The 21804-nt window shown below is 39.3% G+C and overlaps 1 protein-coding gene across 1 annotated transcript in view; it reads right to left on the reverse strand.

Annotated features, from left to right (window-relative positions):
* The window catches only part of traf4a (tnf receptor-associated factor 4a), a gene marked incomplete at both ends in the record, with an annotated part of 47458 nt that extends 27579 nt beyond the window's left edge, over positions 1-19879 (reverse strand). Inside the window, one exon of the mRNA XM_083887359.1 lies at positions 19737-19879. Within this exon, the coding sequence (XP_083743485.1) occupies positions 19737-19879 (143 nt within the window). The remainder of the gene's footprint in view (positions 1-19736) is intronic.
* Between the last annotated feature and the right edge of the window lie 1925 nt (positions 19880-21804).

A 21804-nucleotide genomic window follows, 5' to 3' on the forward strand; every position in this document is an offset into this window, starting at 1 on the left:
AACAGAGACACACATACGCAGTACACAGTTACGCTGGTTATTAGTGCTGCTCTTTTCTTTTAATAAATAGACAGCTCCAGTTCCACTGTAGGTGCGCTAAAAGGAGCTAATGCAGCTAACGGAGCTAACTGGTAAACGGTGCCTGGACTCTGATGTCGCGGCACGTAAACATGACGTCACACGGTCAGTCGTCATGGAAACGCATCATGCATTAACCTATTGCACAGCACTAGTTCAAAGTTTAGTTTACAAATTATTATTATGAAAAATATACTGTGTACGTGTAGACACAAAGTGTTGCAGGACTACCACTAAAGATTAGGTTCAATAATCAGTTGGTTTGGTCCATAAAATGTTGATGTTGTCCACAAAACAAAATTCATTCAGTTTGAATTATCTCTTTTTTTAAATGGAGCAAAGAAAAGACAAAATTCCATTTTGGTTTTGGTATTTTTAGATCCAACTGAGAAAACAATAACATCACACACTTGTTCCTGTACCGCCGCGATCATTTATGCAGTTTCTGAGCCCGAGAGTCTGGAAAACAAGCGCTCCCTTTATCCCGAAGGTCTCGCCTGAACGATCCGTTCCGTGCACCTGAAGGAGCCACTTCCTTTCACGGGGATCAATAGTTGATCTGTGCCGACGCAGGAAGAGGGAAGTTCACAGCGTTACCGCCGTGTTGACACATGCGGAAAAAAAAACGAGCTGCGAGCGACAAACACACCGGGGGAGTTCATGTACTTGACAGAGTCATTGAGCTGTTTGGTTAAAAGGACGACCTCAGTAAACAGAGCAGCTGACGAGGCGAGGACAGAGGACGGACGATGGACTCCTGAAAGGAAGGAAGGAAGGAAGGAAGACTTTATCGAAAAAGGCCAAGGGGCCAACGGGGGCATTGACCTTGACGTTAATGGGGCCCCTGTGGATAAATGAGGATAATTCAGAGTGTGTTTCGCTTCAAGTGCAGGGCTTAACTGCTCTGCCAACACCTGCTCGGCTCCACAGAGCAGCCTTTCACTCAGGACAGGTGCCTCGGCCGCGAGCTTCCTCCCGCTCTGAGCTCCCAGCTGCTCGTCTTTCAGAGCTCGAGACGCGGATTCCTTGCGCGTCTCTTCCTGTCACTGCCCATCTGCACCGTGAGCTCAACGATACAAGCCAGGGCCTCAACCAGAGCCTCACAGCAGCACGGGGAGAGGGGGGGGGGGGGGGGGGGTGTGCAGAAATATCGCTAAGACTCTTAAGAGTTTGTGAACATGCTTCATTTTCCTTTACGAGTCGATACGCGAGCGCACGGATCAGCAGTTTGAATGAAAATTCAAGAGAAATCGACTCATCGAGTCATTTCTTGCAACATTGATGTCATGATTTCACAAATGGGAAATAGATTCATCAACAAGAGTCTAAAAGTAAAATGCTTAATTTAGTGTTAGTTTTGTTACAATAACTATCATAAAACTACTAGTGCTGTGCAAAAGGTTAACGCATGTGAACGCACGACACGTTTCCATGACGACTGACCAGAAAAAGACACGCATGACGTCATGTTTACGTGCCGCGACACCGGAGTCCAGGCACCGTTTACCAGTTAGCTCCGTTAGCTTCTTTTAGCGCCGTAAGCGCGCCTACAGTGGAACTGGAGCGGTCTGTTTATTAAACGAAAAGAGCAGCGCTACAAATAACCAGCGTACCTGTGTACTGCGTATGTGTGTCTCTGTTTTTAAAGTTTAGCGTTACTTTAGAGACTCATTTTAACAATCTGGAGTCACGTAAACATGACGACACGCACGTCTTTCCCCGGTCAGTAGTCCTGCAAATGTGTCGTGCGTTAATGTTGACGCCATTAAACGGCGTCGGCGCGTTAACGTTTGACAGCATTAAAAACTACGGATTATTTTCATATCCGATAAAAGAGTCATGTTATTTTTTTTGTTTTAGTTTAGCTAGTTCTTGAGCTATATTTAATTTCACACATACATCATTTTATTGAATTATTGCCCAGCTCATATAGCTGAGGCTCATAAAAAATGACTCGTTTTTTGGCCTTAAATGATGATATTTTTTCACCGATCCTCCCTTTGGCAAAAAAAAAAAAAAGCTGACATAAATCAGAAAAAACTAAATCATGCAGCTGAAATAATGTCTGTGGGAGCTGGAGCATATGTGTGTGTGTGTGTGTGTGTGTGTGTGTGTGTGTGTGTGTGTGTGTGTGTGTGTGTGTGCCGCTTCAGTGACCTGTGCACTAAACAAACAGATGGATGAGAGGGGGGTGGGTGGGTGTGTGTGAGTGTGAGGTCGCAGAGCGCACATGAATCCAGACTGAGATCTGGACTGGTTTTAAAGTCAAAACTGTAGAGTCCAACTATATTTGTAGCTCAACAACTACACCGTTTATTTCTTTTTAAATGCTCGCAGGAAATGGATTTATTGAAAGAAGTGCGTCTGCCTCCGCTACACTAGGTGGCGACACGTTGCCCTTTTCAGAGTCGGGCAGTTTCCAGATTAGCTGGTAGCAAGTTGTTAACGTGCCGAACGCTGCTCTCATAATAATAATAATAATAATATATTTTCGGTTGTGCTAACATCATTGCACAAGGTTTTTCTAATAATCAATAACGCAATTAGCAAACACAATGTACCATTAGAACAGTGGAAATGTGCCTCTATACACCTATGCACATATTCCATTAAAAACCAGCCGTTTGCAGCTAGAATAGTCGTTTTACCACATTAACAATGTATAGAGTGTATTTATGATTCATTTAATGTTATATTCATTTAAAAAAGGTTTTTCCTTCAAAAAATAAGGACAATTCTAAGTGAGCCCAAACTTTTGAACAGTAGTGTAGTTACTACTGTGATTATGACGTCATTACTCAAAAAACGATGCCGTGTTTACAGAAAACCTTTTAAGAATGCAAAAGAAAATGATTGGATGGATAAAGTTCTGGTAGTTTTTGTGGGATTTTCTTCTTCTCTAGTGGTCGGATTAAGCCGGATTACCTTCCTGACACAACACTCCCATTTACCCTGGCACTGGATGCCCTTCACCCCATAGCTGAGGTCAATTTAGTCCAATTAACAATGAGTAATGGGGATTGGGTACTTAGCGCAGGACTCCCCCAGGTTCCAGGGACTGGAACCAGGAACCCCATCCAGTGACGAGCCAAGTTCCCTATCCACTCATCCATGGACTCGTGTAAACTTGCCAAGCATCTCACACATTCAAAATATCTCATCTAAATAAAGTGTCATCACCACGACGACATGTCTTCATTCCTAACTGAAGCACTGTGGTGGGAACAGGCGGGGGAACGTGCAACTGGTTCTGATAATCCACATAGAATTCATACCGGGACACGTGTGAGCACGAGCCACGCGGCTCAGACCTGTGCCAGCTGGCTCCGGTCCAGCAGCGGCGGCGTCGGCGGCGGCAACAGGGCTGGGTTTCTGTGGCCGCGTCCCAGCACGCTCGCTGTGCGAGGGGCTAGGTGCCTCGCTGCATAGCTGGAATGTTTTCCCTCTTTGTTTGGAACCAAGTGGCTGAGAAAATCGTGTGTAAAAAGGAGGTTGTGATGGTTGAGGGCAAGTCGAGGCATGTCCGTACGCTGCTGCTCACGCAATCACACACACACATATAAACTGCTACTGCTCACTTTAGATAATGAGAGACGATTTACGGACATTCAATCAAATTCATTTCCAGCAGTTAACGAAAAAATTTGTCAATTTATCAAGAAAACATGAATTATTTTGATCGTCCGACTAAAACTGGACTTTTGAAAGTAGATGTAAACATGAAATTGTACCCTATTCAATGTCCAAAGTTGAGCTAACTCAACCAGATAATGGGATTGGGAGTCAAATTACTATTGTACATAAGTTCAGTCACACTCGAGCTAGCTTAGCCGCTCTGCACGTGTTTCACAGTTCCTGTCCCCGAGCTTGAAACCCCCAAAAAATAACAACAACAACAATAAATGGTTCACAGAAGATTTTTCGGACTGACGTGGCGACCAACTTTACTTCGTTAGCTTTTAGAATCGTATTCTTTTTAGCCAACTGATGGACGCCATCACTTCCTGATCCATAAACGCAAACCTTACGTAAGTTAACGGCTTCTTCCTGTTATGGCTGTTTTTTTACGACAGTTATGGTCGCCAACAAACTTAAACTAACTTAACTGACACTACTTGTTTTGACAGGAAGTAGCCAGTTTCGACAGGAAGACTCCAAACAGCGCTAGATTTGCTAACAACTAGCAGCTAGCTAAACTGGAAACTTCCATATACTGACAAGCTGAAAGGGAGTGTGATGCTAACTAGTGTAGCAGAGGCAAACACAACAATAAGTTCCAGCTTCATTGTTTTTCTTCTGTTTCTTTGTTTCCTTCATGACCGGCAATTTAATCTAAATATAGATCTTTAGTTTGGAACAACATTTAACACAAATTATGAGAAAAAAACAACACATTTTTCTATACATTTCATTCACATTCTGATGTGTTAACAACATGCAAACCAACATGTGCCTTTTCACATGACATAAATGAATAAAATTGGCTTCAGGGACTTCCTTCATATTGTGCTGACGTACAAACACTAAACTAAACTAACAAACACAATGAAGTGGATCTTCCTTTTATTCCCAGTAACATCAGTCACATCAACTCGCCGTGTAACATGAAGTCGGACAGTAATTGCACTAATTTGGACTTGTTCTCTGCCGGTGACTCAGGTGAGTGTGTGAGTGTGTGAGATGAGTCAGGAGGACGATTTACGACTTTCTCCAAACCACAAAGTGACTTTTCAGATCGTTTTCCACTTCACGGCAGTGAAAAGGCACCGTGTGTGGCCGCCGTCGACGACGACAACACACAAACAGCCGTCGTTCAAGTACACGTTGAAAAGACGCAAAAGTGGCAGCAGAAACAAAAAGGAAAAGGAAATATCAAGGCTGTTTTACTCACACGACAAATAAAATGCATTTGTGAGGAGACGAGTAAACGTCTGAACCGTCCGTCATGAACACGACGCCCTCACAGCCGACACATGATGTGACATCGAAGCTAAACTGATGCATTAAAACAACGTTTTTCGCTTCTTTGGAGTTGATTTTTAACCAGTTTATATGACATTTTCCCACAAAAATGCACAATTCATCTGCGAATTGTCTGAAGTGGAGGATTTACCAGTATTTACAACAAAAATGATTGGAAAATCCATTTAAAATCCAAATATTCTCACTCTTGCAAATATGCATAAAATTTCCATAGATAATTCACCATACTGTTCCAAAAATATAGAAGCAGGAACATTTATGTGCATGTTTTGATATTGAAATTGGTTAAAAAATGCCATGGTCTTTGAGATTTCGTTTTCTGACGTAACTGGCAACCCGTGGTTGCTCGGCAGCTGCAACTCTACTGACTGCAATGATTGGTAGACGGTGGTAGGTGGCGCCACATGACGCCAAAACATGATTTCAAAACATAAACATGATTTGCAGTCTGCAAAATATTTTTTTTAATGCAAATATTTTGTCTGTACTGTTGTTGTTGGTGAGTTCAGTTTGTTATATGAACATTATTCCTGAGTCTCTGTGACATATTTAGTGTTAGATTTTTTGGCCAGTTGCATAATTCACCTTTAATTCCTCTATGAAATCAGTTTAACAGATATGTTTATTTATTTATTTATTTACCTATAAGCATTAGCTTTCGTACAGACAGCAAAAATGCAGACCTATTTTTTGGGGAAAATCTTTTTCTTTTTTTGACACAAATAGAATTCCTGCTGTCAGAAACATCAACAAATTGTTTCAGAAAGCATTTGTCTACATTTCCGTTTCTAGGCTAGAGAACATCAGATTTTTCTTCTTCTTCTTTAGGTTCCGTCGCAGAATTTAAACTCCTTCTAAATCGTCTCCATCTCATAGTCTCTTCTTTACAATTCTCACACCCAGCTGTCAGAAGAGAGCGTCTCAGAATAACATCTCGTCTGCAGATGTGTGAAATGATCGCAGGACTTTCTCCCAGCGATGTCGTCATCACCATCATCACCATCATCATCATCATCATCACCATCATCATCATCATCACAGCTGCTGCGCCTGCAAAGACGCTCAGCTTCCTCTCCGGGGGGAAACCAGACACAATTACCTCATCCTGCAAGACGCCGACCCACGTCTATCTGTCCATCTCTGGACACATGGACGGACACTTAAGAGAGCAAACTTCTCAGAGTAGAATGTAAACTTCTTACAGAATATTTGGAAAAACCCAAACTTCTTTATCGTTTACAGGCGAACACGGCATGTAAACAAAAGATTAGCCGACGTCGTCGACAAAAATCAAATTAACGTGAAAAACACTACGGCGAGGGTGAAGAATCACAGGGTGCTAGAGCTGCAACTAACGATTATTTTCGTAATCAATTAACCTGTCGATTATTTTCTTGATTAATCGATGAATCGTATGGTTCATATAACGTCAGAAAATGTTAAAAATCAGTGTTCGTCAAAGCTAGAAATGACGATGTTCTCGAACGTCCTGTTTTGTTCACAAACCAAAATGATTCAGTTTGAATGATTTCTTTGTTTATGTGGAGCAAAGAAACCAAGAAAATATTCACATTTAAGAAGCTAAAACAATCAGAAATGTTGTTTTAATCATGAAAAAAGCTTCAAACTGATTATCGATTATCAAAATAGTTGGCGATTAATTTAGTAATTTATTAATAATCGAATACTCGATTAATCGTTTCAGCTCTACAGGGTGCCTCGAGTTACCGTACGATACGCAGCCGAGGACACCAATAATATCGCGATGCATCTAATCTGTGATAATCATTATATTGCAAGAGGACGATATATCGCGATACGTGATGATATCTGTCCAACCGAAGAAAACAATAACCAACCAATCGATGATCAAAATACGTGTGTGCAGCGGTTGCTCTTCAATATTTATCTTTCTCCAACATGAACATTACACTCATTTCAAACCTTGTTGTGGGTCAAAACTGCAGCTACGGTAAATGTTTTCCCTGCTGGTATTTCTGCCGTTTCCACCAAACCAAACCTTGGTAATGACCACGTATCTGATGTCAACATCCATTTCCTTACAAGCAAAATAACACAGTGATTTGGGTCAATTTCATGCTGTTTGTTTGACTTTCTCTCTCAGACCCACTTACAACTCTGGCTCAGCTGCTTTCATGTCAATCCAAACTCAAAATGTCACTTTATCTCTGACGACGACACAAAATTTGACGACACACCAGGAATTTATCAAGCAAAAACAAAACAAAAAATCATGGTAAATTCATTTTTACTGGATTAGAGAGTAAAATAGTAACATTTTAAATGTTTGGCACCAAACTGGACGACCACGCTCCATGAGACAGTGTGTAAATATTCAGAATCCAGTAAAAAATTGGGGTTAAATTGTCGTTGCTACAGGATGTGTTTATGTTTGTAACAGTGGGAGGAGCTTCAAACGTCCACGTTAAACTTTAAAGATCAAAGACTCGTAAAAGAATTGGCATCAAAGTCCAACAGTGAGATAAAAACGTCCAAGAACTACATGAGAGGAAAAAGTAACTCAGTGACGATATTTCATGTCTGACACAGATTAGAGGAGATTAGGGGAAGTCCAATGATTCAGTTGGCCATTTACAATTATTATTATTTAATTGCATATTTTTGTCTTGGGAAACTTGTGTGTAACAATAAAAGTGTGAGATAATGTTTGTCACAGACCGACGGTAAACGACACCGACGAGACTGAAAAAATGAACTTAAATAAAATGAACTTCACCTGGTGGCACCTACACAAATTAAGTGCATTTAAGCTAAAGTTAGTCAGTTGTCCTCAAACTTAGGTTGCCTGGACTTAATTCATCAAAATGTTATAATAAAAAAAATATATAAAAATTGTCAAAGATTTCAAATTTTTTATTCCAAAAATGTAAACTTTTACGATTAGTTTTTGTTTTTTCGCTAAAACTTACACTTTTCATCCATAGGTTTATTTTTGGGTTATTTTTGACGACCCGTTTCATTTTATTTATACATTTTCTTTTAATCAAAGTACTGTATATAATTGCGCTGCAGTGCAGCCAAGACAATTAGATAATTAGTGTTGTTCAAAAGCTGATTTTTGGCTTTTTTTTGTATTATATTATTTATCATCAGAGGGTGGAAAAAGCAAAATTGGCTAAAATATGGGCATCAAATATTGGATATCAATGCAGTGTACTACTGTGAAATAGTAGTATTTTTCCACACAAATACTGTAGTACACTGTAAAAACACATGTGGTTGATTTTTCACATTGATTCCAGAGTGTTTACAGCTTTTATTGTACTTATTTATCAGTATTATTCATTTTGGATTTGATCTTGTTTTCTAGTGGTGTTTTATTATTTATATGCAGGATATCTGTGACATTTCTTCATTGTTATTCCACTTAAAGTTACTTTCTCTGAAGTATCACGACATTTGTCTCTGTTAGTACACTGTGTCACGTCTAGTTTGTTCTGTAACTGAATGTTCTCTCACTTTGCTGCAAAACAAATCTACCTACAGTTAAATAAAGTAACCTGGACTTGAAAATAAGCCGTCGCTGCTTTAGTCATTTCACAATAAAACACGGTATTATGTGGAGAATCATAACCATGTAAAGCCCTTGGAAGGACAATATTGGAACTTTATTGTAAACTATGCAGAGAAACACTGGAAGTAATATGCAGTGCGGTCATAGCTGTCAGTGTTTAGAAGCTAAGTTTAGTTTATAGACTCTTCTCTTCACACACTAATGCTGCTTTTATCGTTTATCCTCCTTCTCTCTTTCCTCGTCCGAGCGAGTGGCTGCTTCTATGCATCGATGTGTAAAAAGTGACCGAGCTGTTTCCAGCTCTGTCACATCGGATACGTCAGAGCAGAGAGAGACTGGAGGCCTTCAAGAGCCAGTTCACACCAGAACGAGTCAAAGGCAAAGTCTCTGCGTCATATCGGGTTTTTATCCACAGGGAACCGTCATTTTTAGAGCCTTTAAAGAAGAATATATTAATATTAAAGAAATACGAAACTGTGGCAAGAGATCATTTTTGTGTGTGATGTTTGTTTGTTAAATTCTCTATTACTTACAATATACATATAAATCTTGAATAACAGGTCGGGAAAATTATGCAAAATTTGATTGGGGACCAAAAAATTATCTCCCGTGTCCCATCTGTGGGTCCAGACCCCATGTTTTGGGATTCACAGTTTTAATGTTTACTCAAATAAAGCTTTATTTTGAAGAAAACATGTGCATGCGGCTCCACTTCTTCTTCTCTGTTTTTTGAGTATATCTGTTGTTGCGTTACAGCACCACACAGAGGCCTGGCATACACACTACAGCATATAGCGTCAGTGACTTACAGCCATATATTTACGCCTAATACCGTACAAGAGACGATTAGTAAATGTGTTATTATTTAACTTTATGCATGTTATTAGAAATATACACACACAAATGTTCTGGGGAAAATTGTCAAATTTCTTTGGGGACCCAAATAAAGTCTCCCATGACCCATACGGGGGTCCCAACCCAGTGTTTGAACATCACTGTTGTATTGTATACAATCGTAAACAAAGGCTTATTTCAAAATAAGCTTTTTTTGCATGCTCCACATCTTCTTCCTTGTTTTTGGTGTATATATGTGGCAGTGTTATAGCGCCACATACAGGCCCGTCTTGTGTACTACAGCGTTTAGAGTAATTTCATGAACAATTCAATGAAATTTGATCAAAATCGCAAAACGGCCTAATGCAATTTTTTAAATCGCAGGAGGCGCAATATTTCTTAAATTATTACCATTTTAGCTTAAATATTGTCTATTGAAATTATTTTTGAATAATTTTGTAAAAATGACGACAGCGAATCAAATTGCAATCACAATTTCAGTCAAAACAATCGCAAATAGCCATAATTTCAGGTGGCTTTGTGTGTATGAAGACATTTCTTGATATATTGACGTACATTTTTTATAAAAATGAAATAATGAAAAGATGGTATAGGGAAGTTTCTGTTTCCCGTGTGGATAAGACCTCGGTCAGCTGACCACAACGTGACTCTATGAGAAGCTCACACTGACCACTGTTGTCCTCAGAAAAAGGACTGAAGTCCCCTGAACTCCCCGGATCTGGACTCTGGACGCCTGTGCAGCCTTGTTGGACACCTGTGGAGTGAGCGTGAATGTCCCAGTGATGGCGCTGGTAATGGACACACGGTCATTCATCAGCCGTTCCGTGGCACCGGGACCCATTCAGAACACAGAAACCCACCGAGACACAAAGGCCCAGCTGCTGCCTCCAGTGCAACACTGACACACACACACACACACACACACACACACACACACACACACACACACAACACCGGGCACCAATGCAACACGGCTCCATTTTTTGGCCTTTAAAGAAACGCCCTGTCCACCGCGGACAGCAGCGCCGCTCTATACGTCCATCTGGACGACTGCGCACACAAAGGACACAAGTGGATTTATCCTGCGTTTAATGGACGGTGAAATCCCGCTTTAGATAATCACGCTCTAAAAAAGAACACTCTTTTGGTGCCACTTTGGAATAAATCACAGCGTATGAAGGACATTAAGGTGCTTCAAAGGTCCAGTGTTGACAGGACGTGAAATAAACTTCCCGTATGTGTGTGTGTGTGTGTGTATTCAGGCTGAACGTCACAAATATTTGTATTTATTCATTCATTTCAATTCATTTGTCGATCATTTTCTCAGTTCTTCTGTCCAGAAAATGTTCTTGTTCAGTTTTAATGATTTCTTTGTAATAAACTAAGTAAATATTCACATTTAAGACGCAAAAGAAGAAGAAAAAAAAACACTAAAACGATTAAATGATTATGAAAATAGTTGACGATTGATTGAGACTCAGTTTACTGTTGCAGCCCAAGTGTATAACAACTTTATATGATATATTTTATTGGTTCACAGGGCTTTAAATCGCCTTTAGCACATAAGCAAATGTGCACTTGATTAAATATCCACTGTTATATCACGAAACAGTGAAATAATTGATATGTTTTAAATTGCTGATTACTTTATCCCCAAATTGGTTCACGTTCATTAAACATTTAAAGTTTACTTCACTCAAAGGGAAGAAAATGGCCATAAAAGTCTTAAAAATCTACATTTGAGTTTACAGAAGTCAGGCTGCAGCGATTAACCGCTAACTTATCAATGACTAAATGAATCATCGACCACTTTAAAGATCGATTTGAGCGTTTTTTTCTTCATAATCAAACCAATTTCTCTGATTAGCCGTCTTATTAAATGTGAATATTTTCTAACATTCTAGGGACCAAATACATTTCTGTCCTGATTTGTCTGAAATTTTCTTTGGAATTTGGAACAATTTTAAATTAGATGGAATTTAGTGAGAGAAAAAAACATCTTTCTTCAGGCTCCATCTATTAATGGAGAAATAAATTGATTGCAAAATAGCTGCAGCCCTAGGGATCCTGCCAATACACCTGATAATTATCATTTTAAACCCCTTTTTTTAATTTGCTTTATAAACAGCAGCTTACTAAAATGTTGTACTGACTTTTCCTCCACTAAACTAACGCCCCACATATTCAAATGAGACACAGTTCCTGGTCGGAGGAAACAAAAAGGGGAGGAGGCGTTTGACTGTAGAACAGACTGTACCACAGTAATTCAGAGGATAAAAGTGTGGGAGGCAGCTGCAGCACAAAAGAGAGAGAGAATCACCTACTTTATAAAAACAACTGTTATAAACACAGAGGAGGAAAAACTCTCAAAAAGGTTTTTTGGACGGTGAATAATCGCGCGCTGGGGGAAACGTTCTCACATTAGCCTACTTTGAGCTCCTCGTGACTCCGGAGAAGTCGGGAGTCGCTTTGCTCTCGACGCGACTTCGGCGGAGGTCTGAGGGGGAAGACGCTCACGAGCCGGAACAAACCAATTACCCTCCTGTCGAGGTCGCGGCGCGGCACTGCATCACCGACACAGACGGCGCTGTCACGCGGCACAAGCCAAGCTAACGGGCTCCGTACAAACCACGACTGATGAGTCACGAGGCCTCAACCATCATAACAAACCCCGTTTAATCCCAGATGGTTCAAACCATTAACGGTTAAGGCCACATTATACTTCTCCGACTGCGTAATGCGTTATCCGTCTGCGTCACCACGTAGACGACTCGAGCCTTTATACTTCTGCGTCGTGGTGACGGATAGGCGCTGCAATTTCCCGCCCGATCAGTAGGGGTCGCTGCGCAATGTTGTTGTGCTTCAGGCTACAGTGAGCAATGGAGAAAGTCCGAGGGAGAAAGAGAGAGAAAGACTGTTGTTGTTGAAACAGTGGCCGTTTCTCACTTTTCTGTGTGACGGAACGCAGTTTTAAGATAATTTGAGGCGAGAAATTGTCCATTTAGAGTCTAAACATGTGCTGTGTGTGTTAAGATATGACGTATTTATAGTTTGGCAGCGACGTTGTCGGCGGTGATCTGCTCCGCCTCTGTGGACGCTCGGTGCTCACTGTGAGCCGGCACAGAGCAGCGCTGTCTCGGCCTGTCCTGAGGACCAATCACAGCTCTTGCCGTCTCCGTTGTCTCTTGACAGAGTGACGGACACTTAAAAAATATTCCGTGCAGTCGGAGACGACGTAGAGGCTCTTCGACAGGTTCTACGTTGACGCAGAGGACTCTGCGTAACCTACGCAGAGCACTTTACGCAGGAGTATAAATTGGGCTTTATTCTGCTACGTTACAGGAGCAACGTTTAAAAACAACACTGCTACTGTAAAGCCTTGGTTTGGTGCAGTACGGTACGTTTCCATAAGGAATTGTGCCAAAATAACCAGCTCTAACAGCACCATTTCCTTGGGGAACCACTTCGGTACCATTTTACTCTGGGACCCCAAGGGAAGGTTGCTGATATAGAACAGTTAGAGCTGGTTATTTTGGTACTTTTCCGAATGGGAACGCAATAAAAAGAATATGTATCGTACCAAACCAAACCGCTCCACGTGGTGGAAACATGGATTTACTGTGACTACAACTATTACTGCTGTTGTTACTACAAAAGTGTCTCCTTTTAATCTACAACTACAGAAAGCTGGTTTGATGATCAACTAATCCAGAAAAAAGTTATATTCTATTCCATTCTATTGACCTGCCGTTTTAATCCAGAACTGCAGTAATATGGAAGAGTATTAGTGCCACGTGTCAAAATTATGAGGGGGAAAAGGACATGTTTCTGTGGGAGAAAACTGTGAGAATTCTGAGACTAAAGTCTGAAAATTGGATTTCTGAGAAAAAGGTCAGAATTCTGAGATTAAAGTAAGAAAGTTGGCATTCTGAGGAATTCTAAGGTAATACTGACGATCTCAGAATTCCGACTTTTTGACTTTAATCTCATTGCGACTTTCTGACTTTATTCCCAGAATCCTGCTGTTTTACCTTTTTTTCTTTTTCTTTAAATTTTTTTTGACATGTTGCCCTAATATTCTTCCATAAAAACAGCTGTTGTTGATGTAATTTAGTTTTAAAAGTGCAGATAATCTGGATGCGAATGATGACACACGGTCCCATTTCATATTTTTCGGGAAACGAACACAATCACGCGATCCGTCGCCGTGTTAAACCGCTGCTTTCACTGTACGTCGTCAACAACACTCTGACTGTGCTTGTTTGTGTGTAACTGCTAAATATACAGCATTATTTACACATTTATGAGTATATTGGCTCTATAAAAGATCATATTGTTCAAAATAGATCAACTTTTCTTTTTGAGTATTTCTTCAATGAAAACATTCCCGAACCGAGGAAGAATAAAGTTAAAAATAAAACATTTAAATCTGCCGCAGGACTCACTGCTGCGTCGTCACCTCTTTAGCTAATTGAAAGTGTGTCGGCCAAGGCCAGAGTCAGCTCTGCACCATCATCACCATCATCACCATCATCACCATCATCACCATCATCACCATCATCACCATCATCACCATCATCACCATCATCACCAGCACGCTTTACTGCGGCCGAAAACATTGTCGTTAGCCAATGCTTCATCCGTTGTGCAACCAGGTTGATCTTTGTGCTGCAATAAGTGAGAAACATCCAGTCTGAAGTCGACAGTCAAGCTCGGACAATTCAACAGCGACGGGGAGGAAAAAGAACAATAACGCTTCAATATCAATTATCCCGTCTCAAAACACGGGCATTATTTCATAAAACAGTAATATAGTGATTGTAAATACAGGATTTAAAAGCAAAAAAAAAATCACTATAGTGTAGTTGTACACAGATATAACGACATTTTAAAGGGTTTATTAATCTAAAATCCCTCCCTAAATTGAAAAATGTCAAAAAAAACTTCATCATTACAGTTGTGTTATTATTGTACCAGTATTTATCATCTGTGTTTTAACAGGAATGTGTCGCTTACAGTTGAGTTGATTTGGAGTGATTTATCAAGTTATTTTCAGATTAACTGTAGTATTTTTAGCAAAACATGAGGTCAAACAACAAAACTAACCTGGCAACCCAGATGTTGTTTCTATTTACGACCTTTACGTGACCTATAACAACGTCCTAAACTATTAATTCAACATTACTGGAGCAATTTCTCGATATTTTTAGACTGAGTTCCAATACACGGACGAGACTTTGACAATACTCTACAATAACTAGGAGCTGAATTTAATATTTGTTAGGGTTTCTACTGTTTAATCAAGGATATTTATATGTGTAAATTGCAACACATTTGCCTTGAAATGGGGTCAAATTCTGCTGAAACTCAAAAAAAAATTCATAATATTTGACAAAATAGATTAATGTCTTGACAGCAACTGCCTTTAAAACCAGGAAAAGACAAAAATCTGAAGTATTGATATGATATTGATATACAGCACGGTCCTGGAAACATAACCACACAGTAAAGTGGTATTTATATTTAAAAAGAGAACTTGTCATGAAGTGTTTTTTGAGGGTGTGAAGCTGCAGAATCTCAGACGGGGAGGAATCATCACGTCTGCACCGACATCGTGACCCAACAGAAGCTCACAGTTACTCAACTTAATCTTTCCTAAGTTGGGAAACTTTGCTTAAAAATCATTTCAGTCAGCGAGTGGGAGTGGGGGGAAAAAAAGAGAAAAGAAGAAGAACGGGAGAGCGTAAACTGGAGGAGGAACGAGGAGGTGGACGGGACGAGGCAGACAAAGCGTCGGACCAGAAAACCTCATTGATTGAGCGGCGTTTGTTTCCTCCCTCGCGCTCCGTGTTCGTCATATTATTCCAGGCAGACGTGATTCTCTGCTTCTTTAACGAGGCTTCACGATGACTCAGGATTCACAGCAGGGAGTCAAGACCGAGTCTCTTTAACGCATTCACATCGTTACACCACGCGTTTACATCGTCTCTGACATCACGAGTTGCAGTCGACGCAAGACTTTGACTGATTACGTTAGATATTCTGCTAAATGTCGCCTCGTTTGTGCTTCACTTTCCCCTCGGGGTGACTTTGATTTTCACTAAAGAAGAACGAGGCAGGATTTTTACCCGAATGTAACAACTGTGATGGTTAAAGGTCGCATCGGGGTCGGGGTCAGCGGAGACGGCCCCCTACTGTCTGTTAGCGGAAAACCAGCCTTGCAAGATCAGGGCCCAGATAGTGATGGCGTTATTTTATAAGTTCATCGTCGGATAAAAGTGATGAAGAGTAAAAATACGTACTCCAAAACTGTAGGGGGAGCTCTGTAGAGAAACTTTAACTAAAGACTTTACGTAAAACTGATATTACAAGTTGGGTTCACGGTCAACTTCCCCTCAAACCATTTAACTTGAGTCAAATTGGTGGTAAAAATGCTGAGCAAACATATTTAAATAAAAAGTAAATCAATCATTTTAATGACAGTTTATCTTTTATCATCTTCATTAATTTGTTTGAGGTTTAGGGTTCTGTGAGGTTCTGTCTCTAAGTTGGTCCTTTGGTGATCATACAAGTATGTTCCCATCAAATTTTGCTCAAAAAAGTGATAAAGATGATAATATGACAATTGTTTTTAGGACCAGACCCTCAACCGTCATCAGATCCAGTTTCGCCCGAATATGATCCGGATTAGGTATTACGTATAAAACGCAGTTTGTATGTTAGGTATTAAGTATATCATGTATTTTTTATATTAGGTATTAGTATTACCTATATTGGGTATTATGAATATTAGGTATTACGTGTATTTTGTAGCACACGCATTAGAAATATTAGGTATTATGGATATTACGTAGTATCTATGACAAATAATGTATATTATATATGTTAGGTATTAAATATGTTATGTATTACATATATTATGTAGTACAAATAAAGTATTTTGCATGTTAGGTATTAAGCATAGCATGCGTTTTGTATATCAGGAATTAAATGTTGCGTATATCAAGTATTACGTATGTTACATATTACGTATAACGTATATTATTGATTGCATACGTTCCGTATTATGTACATCAAGTATTGCATATATTACGTATTACGTACATAAGGTATTGCATACTTTACATATTATGTAAGTTACGCATTACGTATATTAGGCATTAGGCATGTTACGTATTATGTAAGTCACGTATTACGTACATTAGGTATTGCATACTTTACGTATTATGTGTATTAGGTATTACGTATGTTACGTGTATATCTCAGCGACATCTTAACAGATCCGGATGAATTTTGTTATGTTCATGTAAGATAGTAATAACTATAAAAACAGGTCAAATTATATACAGATCCAGAAAATTCTTCTGGATTATCTGCGGATTTCTGGGGGAATCTACAACACCAACGTCTTCACGCTCATGTTCCAGCAGAAAGTCAAGTAAAAATGCCAGACATTTCTGTCGCTCCAGTTCCTCCAGTTCATTTGTTTTACACCACTGTAATTGTAGTTTGAGGTTTTCAACTGTTGCTCAAACATCTGTACACAGCTTTTTGCACAAAAACAAGAAGCAGGAATCGCTTTTGTTTGCTCACGACGACTCAGAGAGGAACGTTTTGATGTCAATAAAACGCACGTTTCTCTGTGAATCCGTGACATGTGAGAGTCTAGGCTTCAGTTTCACTACACGTTTTTTTTTTTTTTAAATCGAGATAACCGTGCAGCATAAATCATCTATAGCTCTAGATAACGCGCAGAGTGAAGGACAGATGTGTCACATTACTCTCGCTAAACAAACGTAAAAAGAGATAAATCAACGGGCATGTTGTCATTTACTCCACGGCCGGATTAAACATGCGAGAGGGCCTTGGGGCAGAAATATGTTGTTGGGCCCCCCCTGTTCTGGCCTCCACTGTACATCCAGAACATCTTTAAGCAGGAACAACATCACTCAGGCTTTCCCAAACAATCATAAGAAAAACTAATCCTGACAAAGAGCAAAATTATGATGTTCTCTTGTTTTTGCCAACAAACCAATGTTAATTTGTTTTAATGATATCTTTGTTGAATGGAGCAAAGAAATACAAAAATATTCACATTTAAGAAGCCAGAAAAAACAAACACCCAACCCTTTTAATCGATTAGCAAAATTGTTAACAATTAACTTAAAGGTGAGTGCAGATGTTCCGCATGATTTTCCTTTTAATGTAAAATCCCTCATGACCAAACAAAGACGCTCTTTCTCCAGGTCTCAACACAGACGTCAGTGTCCGGCAGATTAGGAGGTGAGTCGGGGGTTTGTCAGTCTGCTGACCTCTGAGTGAAAAAGTCCTTCAGGCCAAACCTCACCCACAGTTTCCCACTGACACCCATGAAAGAAGCCGTCTAATCCTGGACTCCAGGAAAAGACCCCGTCGACCTCCACCAACTCAGCCTCCCTGAGGCAACAACCACGGACCCAGCGAGGAGGCAGGAGCCCCCTGCAGGACCGGAGCACAACTGCATCACAGAAGACGGGCAAGAAAAACTGAAACTAACGGGGAATATAGATCATTTCCAGCCTTAATTATTCACTCTTGCATCATGTGGTCACAACAAAAACCACCGCGTCTAATTGTCCTGAAAAGCACCTGCATGACTGCTCCCGAAATAGAAACTGGCTCAGTTTTGTTTTGACGCACTAACGCGTCTGACACACATTAATATGAAGTGAACACCAAAGAGGAAAGGAAACGGGCCGGTGTGTGCGATAATGTGCAGCCGCAAAAAGCTAATCTATGGAGCCTTTTCAATACCGTGATGATCATAAAACGGAGAAAAGTGTCAATGTGTCTCGTGAGGACGTTCATGCAAAACAACTTTCAAAATCACGATACACCACATGTAAATGTGAGCACATTCTAAAAGCTTAACAGCTATTATCGCAGTAACATCTCCATTCATCGCAAATTTATGCGATGAATGGGATATACTGTTGGGATATACTATAAATATACATATACATATATAGAATAGAAATACTTTATTCATCCCCAAGGGGAACTTGTTGTATATATAGATATAGATATATACATCTATATTTATATAGATATATATATATACATATACTATATATGTACATATATATAGCCATATACTATATATACATGTACATATACATGTACATATACTATATATATATATATATATATATATATATACATATATATATACATATATACATATATACATATACATATACATGTACATATACTATATATATATTTATACATATATATATACATATATACATATACATGTACATATACTATATATATATATATACATATATATACATATATACATATACATGTACATATACTATATATATATATATATACATATATACATATATACATATATACATATATATATACATATATACATATAGACACATAGACACATATATATACATATACTATATATATACACACATATATACATATACTATACATATACACATATACTATAAATAAATATATATATACACATATATACTAGATATATATACACACATATATACTAGATACATATATATATATATATATATATATATATATATATATATATATATATAAATATATACATACATACATATATACATACATACATGTATACATACATATATATACACATACATATATATGTATACATACATATATAAAATACATAATATAATGTTACAAATACGCTTTGCTAAGGCGAAAAAAGGGCACATGTGCATAAATATGGGGGAAAAACAACAACATTGCGCAGAGTTTGTTTTCTTAAACATGTTGACATTATCCACAAAACATTATTTACATGTCAGAATATATTGTCACGTGACAAAAACGCTCGTGTGCAGTGCATGTGCACACACACACACACACACACACATAAAAAAACGTAAAGATTTCGCCCATTTTCTGAAGACTATCAGTACGACATAAAAACAATGATATCGCGGTTATTTTGGACGTTATAACCGTTATCGCGATACAATCTGTCATTGTTTACATCGCCCCAATGTAAACAGACGAGGACGCCGTTGAACGTCCTCTATCATTTGCTGTGGCTCGACCGAAACTCGACTAGACTGTAGTGTGTGTGGTATCGGAGGTGGATCTCTGGTGTGTAAACACACACCTGCACACAAACACACACATAGAGAGAACAGGGGAGCGCGCGTGTGTGTGTGTGTGTGTGTGTGTGTGTGTGTGTGTGTGTGTGTGTCTGTGTGTGTACCTGAGGAATTCTTGCAGACAGGTGTCACAGAAGCGGTGTCCACAGGTCGACACTTGCACCGGTTCCCTCATCGCTTTGCTGCACAGCGGACACTGGAAGCGTCGCTTCGGCTTCTCCAGGAACTTGTAATCAAACCCGGGCATGACGGCGGCCGAATCTCCCGGTGAACGTGAACGTGTGCGGAGAGAGGGAGGGAGTGGGAAGGGAGGGAGGGTAGGGAGGGAGAAAACCCTACAAATGTCCCCAGTGATCCTGCGGAAGGAAAATGGAGGCGTTTCAGCTGCGGCGCCGCTTTAAACCGACGACGACGACGACGACGACTGCGGGGTTCATATCATATCACGTCCCCCCCCCGCTTTCCGCCTGCGACAGCGACAGCTCCCGGCTTCTCCTGCGGCGGCTTCTCCTGCTTCAGAGCGGCAACTGACGCGGTGTGGAGCCGTGAAAAGCAGCGGTAAAAACGTCCCGAATCGTCCTCCGGTGTCTCCGGTGTCTCTCCGGTGTCTCCGTGTGCGGACGCTGCTCTGACACACTGAGCTGCACAAAAGCGATTCAACACCGAAGCCTCGGTCTGTTTAGGTGAACGAAGCCCCGCCCCCTTTCTCCTCCTCCTCCGCCTCCTCCTCTTTCCTGTGGGCGGGGCCAAGAAGCAGCTTCTCGGGGAAAAACACGCCCACTAAACCCAACCCTAACCCCAATTTAGCAGAATAAATACTCAATTAAATCGAATATTATATATTTAAAAAAAATCATATAATATAAAATGTTATTATATTTGACGCACAAAACATTGGCACGCAAATCACAATTGGCGAAACATTTTCTAAAATAAAGGAAAAAAAAAGTGGTGCAAAATGGCTCAGTAGCGCCTCCAAAGGCAAGGCTCGAAACTAAATCTTTCCAAATTTTCACGAAATTTGGTGGAAACCAAAAAAGCCCAAAACGAACAAAAAATAGTCCATATTTACCTTCTTTTGTTTCATGGCAGGTGGAATCCTTACTTTCGTATAGATAATAACAAGAAGAAGCCACAGCAGTTTTGCATAATTATTATAGACCGAATTTTAATTTATATCTATTACTATTACTATTATATATATATATACTACTATATACTACTATCTATTACTATTTCTATCTATCTATTATAGTTATTTTCATTTGGCTGGTATTCATAAGCTTTCCAACAATACGCTGACAAAAGAAATATTGTATTGTTTGAATCTCCATTAATACTAAATAATATTTAAATAATTATTTTTTTTAATTGGTTTCACGTCCTATTTATCCCTCGTATTTAGTCTGTTGTTGTTATTTTTTTATATGAATATATGATTTTTTTTCTAAGAAACAGTTTGTTTTAAAAAATTAAAATCAAATTATTTTTACTCACATTTTTAACATGTATCATTATCTGAGTTACATAATTCATAAGGGTTTGTTTTTTTTCCAGATTAAAACAAATATAAATGAATGAATTACCTCATACACACGTCTGTGCTGGAGTAAGAGGTGGCAGGCGCCCCCTGCTGGTAAAGCACACACACACAGACCCACACACAGACCCACACAAATGAAGCAACAAAGCAGTTGTATTATTATTAATAGTATTAACATTTAATGATATAGTGTTTCCCACAGGTTTACATTAAAAGACTGTAATACATCTTGAATTATAAATGTGAACAGAAAAGCGGCGGTATGTGATTTTAGACACTGATTTAAATAATAAAATAATAATAAATCAGATCACATTACATCATCATTACATCATCGTAAAAGATGGCAACAACTCACTCGTTCATGTCAGAGTTAAAGACGTGAAAACGTCTTAAATAAGCAAATAAATACTAAAAAACGATCACATAAAAACATCATCACAAACACTGATATATCAGGCCTTTCCAAAGAAATCACTCATATTCAGTTTTTACGCCTTATTTTGAATAACACATGTATATAAAATGTAAAACACCTCTTCTACTCACTTCTACCGTATAGAACCGTGTCCCTTTAAACCTGAGACATGAAAACAAAACAGAAAGTAGAAAAAATACACTGTTTATCA

This window comes from Microchirus variegatus, assembly GCF_963457635.1.
Source record: "Microchirus variegatus genome assembly, chromosome: 3".
NCBI lineage: Eukaryota > Metazoa > Chordata > Actinopteri > Pleuronectiformes > Soleidae > Microchirus > Microchirus variegatus.